The following is a 16,666-nucleotide window of genomic DNA, read 5'->3' on the forward strand; positions in this document are numbered from 1 at the left end:
CCCTTGTGGTCTCTTCCAACTCTATGATTCTATGATATACAAAAATAGTCTTTGAGGAAAAGGCTAGGGCAGAACTCCTGTGCTGCATTTGCTTGGTCTGTACAACAACCAAATACTCAGTTTCCTGTCCTTCTTTTAACATCATTTGTTTGATATATTTAGGTTCTCAGTAAGTGAACACGTGATTGTTTAAAGAAGAACAGGAAACTGAATATTTGCTTGTTGTACTAACCAAACAAGTATATAGGCGCCTAAACAAAGACATGTGCACTCTCAAAGCCAGAGTCATAAATCTGTAACCAATTAAACATTATCGCCATCATCATCTTCAGTAAGGCAGCAAATGAATACATCAAGGAAGGATTCACACGGATTAAAAACCAATTTTCCAGAGGATAATCCAATTGCAACAGAACTGCCAGCAGCTCTTCAATGTTCAAAATGCACACTCACTTTTGAGTACAATAAACGAGAATTCACTTATGGGATATCCAAATGCCTTTCTACTCTTTCCTTTAGACTGTTTTGGATACATTACTTTCCCCCAGTACTGGAACACTAATCAATTGCACGGGGGAAAAGCAACACTGTTCTCACATAGTAAATTTACTGATGCCTGCTTGGAGCGCATGAAACACAGGGCTGAGCCAAAAGCTACACATATCTTTCATGAACAACTTCAGCAGTTTAAAAATGTTTGCCTACGCTTGTTAGTTGAAGTCAGCTGTTACCTGCCGATGCCCACAGAATAAGCTGTCCTGGCATGCTTAGCCTAGTCACAGTGGCGTAGCGTGGGGGGTGCAGGGGGAGCCGGCCGCACCGGGCGCAACATCCGGGGGTTAGGGGGCGCAAATCCATGGGTTAGGGGGCACAAATTACTTGCCTTGCCCCGGGTGCTGACAACCCACGCTACGCCACTGCCTAGTCATTTCCCCTCACTTTAGGAGGAAACTAGCCTATTGTTCTCCCCTCAATCTACCTGTGAATTTAGTGATGTGAAGACTTCCAGCCACATCTGCAGACCCCCAGGTTCCCCATGCCTTCCACAAATAGTCCAAATGCATCAGTAATCCTTTCTGTCATATGAACGCCACAGACCAAGGACAGAGATACAAGTCTAGCTTTGCCCCCTGTTCAGATAGCGACTTGAACACATTCAGCAGACCTTATCTGTGAGATGGGCCGTTTTTGCTGGGATTTGACACAATGTGAGAAGCAGGTGTTGGGGGAAACAAGCACCCATCATTCTTATTTCCTATAATGGGTACTGCTGAGCAACGAGGACAGGAGGAAAAATAGGACAGGGCAGTGGTTTTCAACCATGGCACCCCAGGGGCCTTGAATGGTGGTCAGGGGTGTCGTGGGAAACACTGACCTGTGCCTCCCTTTCCTTCCCTTCCTCTGATGCCTTTTTGTGTCTCTGCCTCCCAAAGGCTTGCACAGCTGTCTGTTGCAGCAGCCCTGGCTACAAGCTCCGCAGGGGAACGGTGCCTCGGGCTGGTCAGGGGGCACTGGTTGCCAGGAGTTGCTCAGAGTAAGCAGGCAAGTGGGCGAGGAAGCCCAGCCAGCCAGTCCGCCAGCCCTTGCTGTTGGGAATGGACAGATAAGTGGGAGGCCGACAGGCGCTGCGCTGGCCTTTCTTCTGCTTGCTGTGTGCAAGGTCTGCCTGGGAGCTGAGTGCCCAGTGCTGAAGGAGAGCCTTTCTGCCATACAGGCCTGGCAGCGCCCACTGCTGCCTCCTAAGGTAAGGTGTTGGCCTCCTGTTCCCCTTTGGCCAGTCTCTGTTGCGCCACTAAGGCTGGGGGCATCCTCTTCCCAGGTCCCTGGTGGGCAGTGTCAGGAGGCACCTCTCTTGGGGGCTGGAGGGGGCAGCTCAGAGATCGGGGCAGCAGCTGCCCAGAGGATCCCAAGGAAAGAAGGATGAGGGAACACTCCACAAGGGAGGGTGTTCAAAAAAGGGTGAGGCTGCCAACTCTGCAGGCAAGGGGTGACATAACTGGGCTCTTGAGCCCCACAGGGGTGCCGCAGAAAGAATGTAGCTGGCCAAGGGAGCCGTCAACTCAAAAAGGTTGGAAACCTCTGGAATAGGGAGATCATATACCACCAACTGCCCTGTGACAAAGATCCAGGAGACCAAGGTGGCAAACAGGAAGGAAAAAATGTCCTCAGAGCCTGTTCCCACCCTCCACAGGGACATCTCCCAGCAACTGCCCAATGGGAAGTGATCCCAAAGGCTTCCCAATTTCTTGATATTGCTTATTGCGTATTCTTTTAGATGTCGTTTCATGTTACTCGTAAGCCGCCTTGGAAAGATTTGCATCTCCAACAGTGAAAATAAACAACTGCGATGAACAAATAAATTGCACATACCAGTTTCTCAATCCAATTTCCTGCCTCTCTAAATCGATCTGAGGACTGTCGAGACAAAGCAGGATTGTACTGGACGCCCATAATTTTGAAGTTGCTGCTGAAGTAGGTTAATCTCTGATCTGCAAAAGAAAAAGCGGGGGAATGATAAGGCCTCTGCTGTGTTAGAAAGTCCGCATCCCTCCAGAATCACCAGTAAATACATACCACTAAATATCTCAGAATGAGCATGCGGGGAAGGGGAAAACAATTCTCTCTCCCTCTTGCCACACTTGGCTACCTTAAGCCACTCTCTCCCCCTGCTCAGGCTCACCAGACTTCTGGAATTGGGCCTGGGAAGGTGTAAGTAACCTCAGCTGTTTGAAAACAGCTTAGAACTTTGAAGGAAGGGCCATACCTCATGGCAGAAGATGAAATTTGCATGGGAAAGATTGCACATCTGATTCCCAGCATTTCCAGGTTGGGCCAGGAGATAATCGTGAAACCCCAGACAGCTGCTGCTGCTGAGCTGGACTTGGTGTAAGGCCATTTCCTATGCTCCTATAAAGCAGTGGTTGCCAATTAGCTAATTACTGAGGGCCCCCCTATTTTTCAAAAGCCAAGCCATGGACCCCTTACTTTTGATAACTCTATGGTAGTTACCTCTGCAAAGCACTTTTTGGAAGAAAATGTCGGTAATAAGCAAAGGATTGTAGGTATACTAAACAATAGAGTAGGGCTGAGCGATATCTGGTTTGCAACATCGTGATATATCAGCAGCTAAACAGATTCCGATATATCACGATGTCTGAAACAGGAGATCAGGCGTGGAGATGAGGGAAGGAGCGGCTGTGGAGATGGAATGGGTGCGGGGAGGAGAGGAAGCAGAGTCACCTCAACCTCATGGTTTGAGTGCGAGGGGATGGGGGGTGCTTCAAGCCTTCATCACTGGGGCAGCCAGCGAAGATGCATATCCACTGTGGCTTCTGCTGCTTTCCTGCTGACTGAGAAAAGCTGCTCTGCCTCAGTGCCAGGGCATGGTAGTGCCACTGTGCCTTGTGAGGGCAATTGGCTGCATGAGGGAAGGCAGCCCAGATCAGCAGTGCTATCGGCTGAGATCATTGCCAGATTTACATATAAGTTAAAGAAGCTATAGCTTAGGCCCCCACTCTCTTGGGAGCCTAAAAAAAAATTAAAGGGAAAAATAAACAGGATGTACATTTCCAGAGGGATGTGGGTGGCGCTGTGGGTTAAACCACACAGCCTAGGACTTGCCGATCAGAAGGTCGGCAGTTCGAATCCCCGCAATGGGGTGAGCTCCCGTTGCTCGGTCCCAGCTCCTGCCAACCTAGCAGTTCGAAAGCACATCAAAGTGCAAGTAGATAAATAGGTACCGCTCCGGCAGGAAGGTAAATGGCATTTCCGTGCGCTGCTCTGGTTCGCCAGAAGTGGCTTAGTCATGCTGGCCACATGACCCGGAAGCTGTATGCCGGCTCTCTCGGCCAATAAAGCGAGATGAGCGTCGCAACCCCAGAGTCGGCCACGACTGGACCTAATGGTCAGGGGTCCCTTTACCTTTATGGGGAGGGAACCATGAAAAAAAAATCATTCAATTCCACTAGGATCTGTTTTGCTGCATCCAATGTGCCTGAGCACACATAGATGTCTTTTCTTGCTTTCTCTCGACTCCACCCCCAGTCACTCTGCCTGCCCCCACATCTGTCCCTTTTCCCTTCTTTTCTCTCAGTTGCTCCACTTTCTGTTCAGCCACTCAAGGGCTGGTCTGAACCTTAAAAATCACAGAGAGTTAGAAGAGGAAGTCGGAAACAGCAGCACTCTTCAAGCTTCCTCCTTCAGGTCCATGAATTTTCTGAAAGTGGGGAAAGGTCCAATACTTCCACTCAGAAAGCAGCGCTGCAAATTGAACACGATATTTACCATATTTTCTGTCTTGCGGAAAGTGTATGAAGTATACGAAGAGACCGATGGCGATGGCTGCTGCAATCGAAGCGCCCAAAATGATGAGAAGGATCTTCCATGGTTCAAAGTCTCTGTGTCTTCTGGCTGACTGCTGTGCTCTGAAAAAGTCAGCAAAATCATTCTATTTAATAAACAGAACCATTGCCCCAATCTTTTCTTCCTTCTTTGGTAGGCATCCAAAATTAAATTAAGCCTGTCTCATTTAAAGCACATGGCACACAGGCACACTGCAAAGAATCATGGGAACTGTAGTTTATTAAGAGTGCTGGCAACTGTAGCTCTGTGAGGAGTGAACTACAGCCCTCTGAAGCTTTTTGGAGAAGTCACATGCTTTAAATGGGCACTGACTGCTTTAGATGCATGGTGTGAATGTGAACTGAGAGTCCCATGGACTGCAAGAAGATCAAACCTCTCCATTCTGGAGGAAATCAGCCCTGAGTGCTCACTTTAAGGACAGATCCTGAAGCTGAGGCTCCAATACTTTGGCCACCTCATGAGAAGGGAAGACTCCCTGGAAAAAACCCTGATGTTGGGAAAGATTGAGGGCACAAGGAGAAGGTGATGACAGAGGACAAGATGGTGGGACAGTGGTCTCGAAGCTACCAACATGTGTTTGACCAAACTGTGGGAGGCAGTGGAAGACAGGAGTGCCTGACGTGCTCTGGTCCATGGGGTCACAAAGAGTCGGACACGACTAAATAACTAAACAACAACAATGTGAATGTGACCGAGTCTCGAGTTTTGGAGGATACATTACTTCCTTTAACCATGAAACTGACCTTAATAAGAGTTTGAACTGTTACCTGTGTCATGTAACAAACCATGGATGTGAAGTAGAGAGAACCTAACAAGCACTCTGGGAATGAGGGCTACAACTGAATACCCGTGCTTACAAAGGATCAGTCTTACAATAACCACAAATACAATATAATCGATTTACTTAATTAAAACATGCAACATCCAGTGCAAATAAAGCTCATCAAATTTGTGAACAAAAACTTTTGGTACGTTAGCCGTCTTCCAAACAACGCACGCTTGGAATCTCAAATTGAACTTTTAAGAAATCAACACAGTTGTTGTGAATTGTATTTTCTGTCCCAGACTTTTCCCAAGGAGGTCAGGGATGAGTCCATAGTTCTTCTCTCCTTGTTTATACACACAACCCTGCAACCCTAACCCTGCAACCCTAACCTGAGGTACTATTTCTGGGTTAGCGGAGTCTGTAACCCGAAATGTATGTAACCTAAAGTGTATGTAACCCGAGGTACCACTGTATTCCACTATCATTCCAGAAGTGGCTCTTATGTAGTCTGGAAACCCAAATATAACGCAGAGCCTAACAGGGAAGTGTCATGAAAATTGAATAAACTGCCATGTGAATGCAGCCTGAATGCCAGTATAAGAAGCTGGCTGGTTATAGCTCTGAGTTATCTTTGTCCTGCATCGAACAAAATTAATTTTCTTAAGCCTATGGCAGACATTGTTTATCTGCACCAAAAGTTCCTACTTAATTGTGACACCTTCAGTTTCGCCAGGTGGGAAATAGTCAGCATCCGGAAATAAATAAAGCCCTTAATTTCCAAACTAACTGCAAATGAGATTTTTAATTATTCTTAAACAATTGCCAACGCTACCTTTTATGGGGGGTGTTTTGAATTCCATAATTTACCTATGCATTGTGTGAAGGAATTCTTTGTTTTGTCTGTCCAGAATCTTTCAGCATGCATCTTTGCTGGATGCCACTGAGTTCTAGTACAGTGGTACCTCGGGTTAAGTACTTAATTCGTTCCAGAGGTCCGTACTTAACCTGAAACTGTTCTTAACCTGAAGCACCACTTTAGCTAATGGGGCCTCCTGCTGCTGCCGCGCCGCCAGAGCACAATTTCTGTTCTCATCCTGAAGCAAAGTGCTTAACCTGAAGCAATATTTCTGGGTTAGAGGAGTCTGTAACCTGAAGCGTATGTAACCTGAACCATATGTAACCCGAGGTACCACTGTACTGAGAGAGGAAGAAAAACTTCTTCCAAGTCACTTTCTCCACAATATGCGTGGGACATTAGGGGATCATATCAGAAACTGGGATGGCTTCTGTAATTCCGGGACTGTCCCTGGGAAATTGGGACACTTGGCGGAGATGCAGTTCTTTGCAGCTGCGATTCCCCACTTCCAAAAATCCGAGAAGAGCTTATCTGTGCAAAGTCGGAATCAGGGCTGGATTTAGGTTTGATGAGGCCCTAAGCTACTGAAGGTAATGGGGCCCTTTATATGTCCGGCTGTCCTTTGTCAACAACGAAATTGTCAGTTTTTTGTGTTGAATATATGCTATATGGTAATTTATGGACCTACAGTCATCAGTGGCGTAGCGTGGATTGTCAGCACCCGGGGCAAGGCAAGTAATTTGCGCCCCCTAACCCGTGGATTTGCGCCCCCTAACCGTGGATTTGCGCCCCCTAACCCTAACCCCCAGATGTTGCGCCCGGTGCGGCCAGCCCCCTCTGCACCCCCCACGCTACGCCACTGACAGTCATACCTCGGGATAAATGTGCTTCAAGTTAAGTATTTTCGGGTTGCGCTCCACGGCAACCCAGAAGTAACGGAGTTCGTTACTTCCGGGTTTTGCCGCGTGCGCATGCGCAGACGGTCAAAATAACGTCATGCACATGTGTGGAAGTGGCAAAACGCGACCCGCAGTTGCATGCGCTTCAGGATGTGAACGGGGCTCCTGAGGTACCACTGTAATAGGTATCTAAAGCCATTTGCACATAACAAAATAACCAGTCCATGCAGAATGTAGGCACCCTATACAGTGGTACCTCAGGTTAAGTACTTAATTCATTCCGGAGGTCCGTTCTTAACCTGAAGCACCACTTTAGCTAATGGGGCCTCCCGCTGCCGCTGCATGATTTCTGTTCTCATCCTGAAGCAAAGTTCTTAACCCGAGGTACTATTTCTGGGTTAGCAGAGTCTGTAACCTGAAGCGTATGTAACCCAGAGTACCACTGTATATAGAAATGAGCAAACCAGTGATATTTTAGGGAGCAGACTAGTAGGCGGGGCCCATTACTTACATATCATAGGAGCCTACACAACACAAAACACTGTTGCTGTATGTAGGTTTATTTTATTTGTTTTTTATCTTATATTTTGGAAATGCACATCCAGGTGTTTTTTTCTTTGAATTTTTTTTGGGGGCCCCCAAGAGAGCAGGGCCCTAAGCTATAGCTTGTTTAGCTTATACATAAATCCAGCACTGGTCGGAATGACAGAATGTGGAAGGCAGCATTGGCAGAGAAGCTAAATCAGGTTGGCTCGAGGTGACATACTGCACAAGAGAATAAGTTTTCTGGTTTTCGTTTATTGCATGTACCAGCACAGTCCTCAACCTATCAGATGTCTTTTTGGTTGGATTTACTCACCAGCTAAACTACAGCTAGCGCTGTCCTGCTATGAACTGCATTGCTTCTTGCTTGTTAATTCCTGTAAGCAAAACTGCAGACATGTCCTGCTTACATGTAGCAACAAGGTTATGCTGCTCCCTTGGGCTACAGAAGTCTTATTACCATAGATATTGCTCCCCGCCCCCTGTGCTTCCTTTTTATTTTATTTTATTTTTTGCTTTTGCTTTTGCGCTGGCAGGTGGAGACAGAGAGAGTACAGTGGTGCCTCGCAAGACGAAATTAATTCGTTCTGCGAGTTTTTTCGTTCTACGAGTTTTTTCGTCTTGCGAAGCACCACTGTGTATTGATGGTTTCCCGTAGGAATGCATTGGCGGTTTAAAAAAAAAAGGCGCAAGATGTTTCGTCTTGCGAAGCAAGCCCGTAGGGAAATCCGTCTTGTGAAGCAACTCAGAAAATGAAAAACTCTTTCGTCTTGCGAGTTTTTCGTCTTCCGAGGCATTCGTCTTGAGGGGCACCACTGTACTGTGCAAGGCCCAGAGGATAATTGAAATATTCTGACATGTCCAAATGACAGCGCTTGGCACTAGAGTGCAAAATCATCCAGCAATTCAGCCTCTTGTCTGTGGACTTCCATCTCTCTAAGAACCGGGAGAGAACTGGAAAGCAAATAGCAGGTACTATTACATGCCACCCCAGTCTCTGAGCGGTGCAAGATTTTTGGGATTCCAGGCATTTCCCCAGGTCCATGTTTCCTTTTGGAAAATGAGGCACAGCGGAGACTAGGTTGTCTTTATGATATATGGCCTATTTACACATGCAGGGACGCTGGTGGCGCTGTGGTCTAAACCATTGAGCCTCTTGGGTTTGCTGATCAGAAGGTCGGTGGTTTGAATCCCTGCGACGGGATGAGCTCCCGTTGCTCTGCCCCAGCCCCTGCTAACCAAGCAGTTTGAAAGCATACCAGTGCAAGTAGATAAATAGGTAGCACTGAAGCAGGAAGGTAAACAGTGTTTCCATGCGCTCTGGTTTCCGTCACAGTGTTCCGTTGCACCAGAAGCGGTTTAGTCCTGCTGGCCACATGACCTGGAAAGCTGTCTGTGGACAAACAAACGCTGGCTCTCTCGGCCTGAAAGAGAGATGAGCTCTGCAACCCCATAGTCGCCTTTGACTGGACTTTACCATCCAGGGGTTCTTTACCTTTACCATATATCCAACCTGAGCCTATGATGGAGGGCTTCCCAGCACCACACTCCAAAATACCCTTGCTTCACCCAGTGCTACGGCAGCCTTGGAGAACTCAGCCATTGCTCTCCAGCCCATTGCTTTGCTATCTCTATTGCATAACTCCCAACTGCAATCATAAACTCTCATCTAAAACACCAGCCTTGCTTTTTAAAACAGTTGAGAGAGGGAGGGAAGGCCACTCATTTGCAAATGAGATTTGTCCTTGATCCTTACTTGTCCTAATCGCTCCTTATCTCCAGGCTATCGCCTCACTGGCTTAGTCCTGGCTTAATTAGCTTTTGACACTTGTTGGTTCCAGAGGATTAGGAGCATCTAGTACACAGCTCAAATACACACATGGGTCAACTAGCCTATCTTAATTAGTTTTTGACATCCCAAGCCTTAATTAAATTCTAACATCCACTTGCCCGAGAAACTTAGCACCCAGGAACTCATAACAGTATATTAAATCTATGCTGGATGGTATTGGCTGTGACCAAAACGAACATGAGTTTTATCTTTTATTTCAGCAGGCGAGAAATTAGTCTCTGGTATGCAAAGTGACTAAGGGACGTGGGTGGCGCTGTGGGTTAAACCACAGAGCCTAGGACTTGCTGATCAGAAGGTCGGTGGTTCGAATCCCCGCGACGGGGTGAGCTCCCGTTGCTTGGTCCCTGCTCCTGCCAACCTAGCAGTTTGAAAGCACATCAAAGTGCAAGTAGATAACTAGGTACCACTCCAGCAGGAAGGCAAACGGCGTTTCCGTGCGCTGCTCTGGTTCTCCAGAAGCGGCTTAGTCATGCTGGCCACATGACCTGGAAGCTGTACGCTGGCTCCCTCGGCCAGTAAAGCAAAATGAGCGCTGCAACCCCAGAGTCGTCCGCAACTGGACCTAATGGTCAGGGGTCCCTTTACCTTTACCTATGCAAAGTGACTGTAACTTTTAAAGGTATTTTCCTCCACCACCCAAAAGTCAAAGCGGAGCAATTTCCCCTGACCCAGGATCCAAATTTGACTGTAGGGGTGTTCAGAACAGCCAGCTTAACACAATGCAACATTCCCACCACTGAATAACGTCAGAGGTAGTGGAAAGGTTTGAGCAGCGAGCTGCATTTCCCAGTGTCTCTCCATCAGTCAATGAAACCAGGAGATGACAAAGCGTGTTCTCCTTCATGGAGAGCACGTGTTGCGGTGGGGGCCTCCAGGACACTCCAAAGTTGGAGGGCGGGCTAATTGATTGTTGGCCACTGATGCGATTGGGGCTTCCCTTGTTGTTGGGAAGAAGTTAATGTTGCCATTTGTTGATTGACAGCCAGAAATGCTAAAACTCCTTGCACGAGGCTAGGGCTTCCTCTTTTTGCCCCGTGCATCGGATTGCCTGTCCCTCCCTCCCTAGAATAGGGTTGTTTGCTTTGACTTTGCTAGGCCTGTCATGGGGTCGTCTGCTTTGGAGCAGGGGGCTGGTAGGAATTTTGTCCATCTGGCTGATTGGCTGGGGCCATTTGGTTTTTGCCTACTGCGTAGCAAATCGTCACAACTTGTAAGGTTCGCAGTCAGGCATTGGTTTATGGTTTGGTTGGTTGAGGGGCATGGATTGACTGTGCCTGCCCCTCTAATGCTGCTGCTGCAAGGGATTCCGTTAAAGGAATTGGAGCTAACTATTGCTTGCCCACTCTGTCAAGGGGGCTCGGGCCATAGCAATGAGCTCCTGGTTGCATTTGGGGTGAGGGCAGGTTCCCTGCTCTGCGTAACCCCCAAGTGTATTCCCCTATTCTGACTTTCGCAACGTGCGGAATGTCAGTCTGTCCCCCATGGTGGGGGCAGATAGTCGCAACCAATGCCTAAGCAACCACTCGCATGTTTGTATTTTAATAAAGTTGTTGCCAAAATTATGCCAAAAATCTTAAACAAAAATTTCTGTGTGATGTGTGAGTTATTTGGGGTGGACCTGGGGACCTCGGCACGCAACGGTTCCTTAGCTTCTCTAAGCTTTCCTCCCTCAGATTTCAGAGTCCTTTCTTGGGTTCCATGGATCACTGCAGATGGTGACAGCAGTCTTCTTAATACTTCTTCTTAACTGTATGTCAGTTCAAAAATTACTTTGGTAAAATACATATTTTGTTACACACAAATGGCTTTAGATACCTATTAGGTCCATAAATTACCATATAGCATATATTCAACACAAAAAACAGCGACAATTTGTTGTTGACAAAGGACAGCTGGACATATAAAGGGCCCCATTACCTTCAGTAGCTTAGGGCCTCATCAAACCAAAATCCAGCCCTGAAGCCATGACTGTTTAAAGTGGCATGATACTGCTTTAAATGCACAGTGCGGATGGATAAAGAGGATTTGGCACATGAGGGCGCAATGCTCCTCTTGTGCTGGACTCTGCTTCGCCACTCTCCCAGAAGACCTGAAAATGGGTAATTCTAGACATAAAAAAACAGCAACAACTCCTGAGATTCACCAGAGCTGCTCCCTGCATCCCACCCTGAATGACACATTTTGTGTGCAAAGCCCACCCAGGAACCAGAATGTTTGGTTCCAGGACTTGGCAACTCCCGTTTGCTTACATACTTGGAGACAACGAAACGTGTGCCACAATCCTACAATGTCTTGCTCAAGAGCAATCTTTGCAACTTGCACCGCCTGCCAGCCTTCTGCTTGAAATCGTTTTCAGTGCCTTTAACAGCTTCGTGACAGGAGGACAGACAGGTGATTAAAGTCTTTCCTTATCACTGCATGCATGCTCAGGCTGGAGAGAGAGCCTTGCCTGCTGAACTCCTGTCACTTCCCTCTTAAAGGCACTGATCCCCAGACGAGGTTAAAAGTCGACCACCTCACAGGGAGGACCATTAAATGACAGGAATGGCCTGGAGGATTTGTTTTCTGGGAACAGAAGCCGAACTTACTGGGGGGAAAAGAAGAGAGTTTTAATTTGGAAGAGAGCATTTGTGCGTGGAAACATCCAAAGGGCATCATTGCAGGCTGGCAATGAAAACGGTGGCATTCGCCTAGTGTCTGGGTGTAACTGGTAAAGCAGCACAACTTGTGCCAATTTTCCATTTAGTGGGTGGGTGAAAAAAAATATGACTGTAAATTGCAGCAGCAGCTCAAGGTTGTACAGCAGGAAAAGTAGCAAGCCGGAGGATGAGACAGAGAGCTGGGCCCCCAGCCTGTCCTTTGGCTTGCTTCATGCAGTTCCAGGATGCTTGCTTAAAGTTGAAAAAGTTGGGAAGAAATGTTAAGCATGTGTATCTACATGCTTGAACTTTTCGAAAAGAAGATTCTTGTTTCAGAGGAGAAGTGAGGCTATAGTGTCCATTATTTGTTGCTGTTTAGTCGTTTAGTCCTGTCCGACTCTTCGTGACCCCATGGAACAGAGCACGCCAGGCACTCCTGTCTTCCACTGCCTCCCGCAGTTTGATCAAACTCATGCTGGTAGCTTCGAGAACACTGTCCAACCATCTCGTCTTCTGTCGTCCCCTTCTCCTTATGCCCTCCATCTTTCCCAGCATCAGGGTCTTTTCCAGGGAGTCTTCTCTTCTCATGAGGTGGCCAAAGTCTTGGAGCCTCAGCTTCAGGATCTGTCCTTCCAGCAAGTACTCAGGGATGATTTCCTTCCGAATGGATAGGTTTGATCTTCTTGCAGCCCATGGGACTCTCAAGAGTCTCCTCCAGCACCATAATTCAAAATCATCAGTTCTTCGGAGATCAGCCTTCTTTATGGTCCAGCTCTCACTTCCATACATCACTACTGGGAAAACCATAGCTTTGACTATACGGACCTTTGTTGGCAAGGTGATGTCTCTGCTTTTTAAGATGCTGTCTAGATTTCTCATTGCTTTTCTCCCAAGAAGCAGGCGTCTTTTAATTTCGTGAAGAAGAAGTATATTAATGGTGAAATACAATTAAGAAGAAGTACCAGATTTTTTGCTCTATAAGACTCACTTTTTCCCTCCTAAAAAGTAAGGGGAAATGTGTGTGCGTCTTATGGAGTGAATGCAGGCTGTGCAGCTATCCCAGAAGCCAGAACAGCAAGAGGGATTGCTGCTTTCACTGCGCAGCGACCCCTTTTGTGGTTCTGACTTCTGAGATTCAGAATATTTTTTTTTCTTGTTTTCCTCCTCCAAAAACTAGGTGTGTCTTGTGGTCTGGTGCGTCTTATAGAGCGAAAAATATGGTATATTTGGGGAGGGGGAGGCCCAAGTGAGTGGGGCCCTATGCTATAGCTTGTTTAGCTTATACGTAAATCCGGCACTGCATGGCTTTCCCCCAAAGAATCCCAAGAGCTGTCATTTGTTAGCAATGCTGGGGGTTGTTAGAAGACCTCCATTCGCCCTGAGAAAGCCACAGTTCCCAGAGTCCCCTAGGAAGGAGGATTGAGCCACGACCAACTGAGCTACTGAGGGTTGCTCCCTTCTCTCCCCCCACCCTGTCCCAGACTCGGTGTCTTTAAAAGTTTGTATGCGTGTGTGTGTTTGTGTGTGCAAACACACCAAACCACATCAAAAGGTAAAGGGACCCCTGACCATTAGGTCCAGTCGTGACCAACTCTGGGGTTTCGGCGCTCATCTCGCCGAGGGAGCCGGCGTACAGCTTCCAGGTCATGTGGCCAGCATGACAACTGCTAGGTTGAAGCAGGGTTGCTTTCTCAGGTTGAAGCAACAGGAGCTCACCCCGTCGCGGGGATTTGAACCGCCGACCTTTTGACACACCAAACCACATTAGGTAAGTTTTAATTCTCTAATCCAAAGACTTCCTATGTCGGAGGGCATACAGCAGAGTGGTTTGTTTAAAATTTCCATACAACAAGTGAATAAATAGAGGAGGGAGAAAGGTTGTTTTCTGCTGCTCCAGAGAAGCGGACATGGAGCAATGGATCCAAACTACAAGAAATAAGATTCCACCTAAACATTAGGAAGAACTTCCTGACAGTAAGAGCTGTTCGACAGTGGAATTTGCTGCCAAGGAGTGTGGTGGAGTCTCCTTCTTTGGAGGTCTTTAAGCAGAGGTTTGACAACCATATGTCAGGAGTGCTCTGATGGTGTTTCCTGCTTGGCAGGAGGTTGGACTCGATGGCCCTTGTAGTCTCTTCCAACTCTATGATTCTATGATTCTATGAAATAAATGAGGATTCAGCATGAACTCAGAGTCACCCTGAAAACTGAGCTCTCTGCCACTTTTTCCAATTAAAAGTGCTCACAGTGCATCTAAAACAATGTCAAGTTACCACCTTTGCTCCTTGGGGATTGATCTTTAAAGTACTGAGTCTGAAACAGACCTGATGGAATCAGACCTTGCTATTCCCCTCTTTTTCACCTGATGAGAGTTGTTCTCCTACTCCAATAAGTCTTGTCTCCTACTTCTTACTCTGATGAAGATACATCTACTCTTTCTTATCTCCGCTCTTGCAAACAATGTCTTCTGTCAAATTCACATTACCAAAGAATAGCTCAAATAAGGTCTTATCCACTCTTACCTTTCACCCCACGCTTTCCAGGTACGGGTATGCACTTTAAAGCTCTGTATCCAAATGACATTCCCTTTCTTGCCCCGGAGCCTTCCGCGTGAAAACCTGCTCTTTAAAGTTGAAGCACTACAAACAGCAATTTGAGTTTTCTGTGGATCGCCATTTGCTCCAATTCAGCTGTAAAGAGTGGGGTTTTGCGAGGAAAGCTCCAGGGCAAGAAGCAGGGGAAAGCACTAAGAGATGTTTGGATTATAATGAGAGAATATGGGTACAGAGCATTCTACTTCTAAAATTCTAACCCCAATGGGGGACCCTGTCCTGTTTAGAAAATAAGCAGAAATCTGGCGTGCAGTTGCAGATTCTTCCATCACACTGGGGCAATTATCTGGTTAAAAAACAACAACCCCTGCTCAACTGCTTCTTGGTGGAGGTACATACACCCTTTTTAAAAAAAAAAAAAAAATAATATTTATTTCAATTTTCACAAATACAAAGAAGTTGAAAAAGACAAAATACAATAGAGTAAGAAAGAAAAAACATACATACACCCTTTTTTATGCCAGAACTTTATAAATTGGGATTAGAGGAAAGCAGATCATCAGGAGCCCCTCTCCACATAGGATCCACTCTGAATTTGCAAGCCCAAAGTTCATGTAAAACAGCATTCCTCATAGCAATTAACAAATCAGACAGAGCTCAGCTTACTTACCCCTGCAGGCCCCAAAGATCATAGTTCTCATAGCCAAGGTGGGTTCCAGACCCAGTTTGGAATAAACCATCCACGCTCCGAGAACGTTTCTGAAATATGGAGCTCTTGCACCGACTGGTGTGACAGGCAGGGTAGATTGTGAATGGAAGGTCCTTCATGGGGATGTCTGTGGTGCAACACCCAGCCGTGTGTGGAAATGCAAGCTGTGGGTGAGCCAAAGAGTAAATCAAAACTCCGGGGAGATGTCAGCATGAAGGATTAGACTCTGTCCTTCGGAAAAGCACCATGGAAAATCTCATGTAGCTATATAGGAGGTCAGTCAAGGCAGCCACACCAGCCACAGCTTCCAAATTTCCCAAGGTAGAAATGTGCCACCAGCTCTGCGTTTTAGAAGCTATCGCTCTCTGAGGAGATTTTCTGCCACCATTGCTCCTTCCTTTTTCTTCTTTCAGGGATGCTGGGTAAAATAAGCAAGCAATGTGAATGCAGCCCAGTTGTCTCCAGCTGCTCACTCCTCCACAGATAGTCTTATGTCGTTCCTATTACAGCTCTATGTATCTGATCTCCTAATTATGTGTTAGGCTCTCCAGACTGGGAGCCTCCTATGGGAGGTGCTTCTCATTCCACAGGGCCACCTTCCCATTCATTTTAGCCCCTTTTAGGTGGGAGGTGCTTAAGCCCAGAACTTTGAGCCACGTGGCCTCCCCTCTACGATAGCTTCTGCCCTCAGGTGCGGCAGAAGTTACTGCCCCATTTTCAGTGTTGGAAATAAGATTCACCTGCAGATCCAATCATCTTCTGTCCATGGAATGAGGGCGCCATCTTGCCCTCCATTTCAGGCAGCAAAGGTTACTGGGCCAACCCTGGGAGTCCTTTTTTGAAGCTATCTGGATGTGTGTATTTGCCTACATAAAGAGCCCAGAGGAAATGGGAGAGGACAGAAAGAGGAATACGAGGAGAGAAATATTTAATCAGCTGCAATATGCTTAACTGGACGTTGCAGAGATTTAGCAGGAAAAGTGTCTTTATCAGCTTTATTCCATTTGCTTTTTAATTTTTTAATTTAAATAATAATAATAATAATTTTTATTTATGCCCCGCCCTCCCCAGCCAAGGCTGGGCTCAGGGCAGCTAACAAGCAATAATAAAAACAAGATGAATGATTACAACTTAAAAACAAAATTAAAATACAACATTCAAAATGACTTTAATATAAAGCTAAGTCATCTGAGCAAAAAAATTAGTAACTATCTAATGTAACAACCTGTGACACGTGAGAACAAATTCTAGTCTTGGGTGTTTTCTTCTGGTAACTCAATTTCCCTACATCTCATTTACTACTTTTGTCCCCTGCCTCTCCTTCAAGGAACTCTCTCAGCCGTGTGGGTGAGGCGCTGTTACCCCATTTTATTTTCATAACAACCAGGTGAACTTCATGGTAGTGCGGTGATTCGAACCCAGGATTTCCTGGTTCACACCCAGCCCATAACATCACATTGACATGTTTAGCCTGGAGAAGAGGGGGTTAAG

At 46.6% G+C, this 16,666-nt stretch overlaps 1 protein-coding gene across 1 annotated transcript in view; it reads right to left on the reverse strand.

Moving 5' to 3' along the window:
- LOC310661531 (transmembrane protease serine 11E-like) overlaps positions 1 to 15,663 on the reverse strand; it is a 60,945-nt gene extending 45,282 nt beyond the window's left edge. Inside the window, exons 1-3 of the mRNA XM_083407821.1 lie at positions 15,137 to 15,663; positions 4,285 to 4,424; positions 2,371 to 2,489 (exon numbers count right to left, since the gene is read on the reverse strand). Of these exons, the coding sequence (XP_083263947.1) occupies positions 2,371 to 2,489; positions 4,285 to 4,424; positions 15,137 to 15,294 (417 nt within the window). The 5' untranslated portion in view covers positions 15,295 to 15,663. The remainder of the gene's footprint in view (positions 1 to 2,370; positions 2,490 to 4,284; positions 4,425 to 15,136) is intronic.
- Positions 15,664 to 16,666: the final 1,003 nt, after the last annotated feature.

Source organism: Podarcis tiliguerta (assembly GCF_965153285.1).
Source record: "Podarcis tiliguerta genome assembly, chromosome: 13".
In the NCBI taxonomy this organism is placed as follows: Eukaryota; Metazoa; Chordata; class Lepidosauria; order Squamata; family Lacertidae; genus Podarcis; species Podarcis tiliguerta.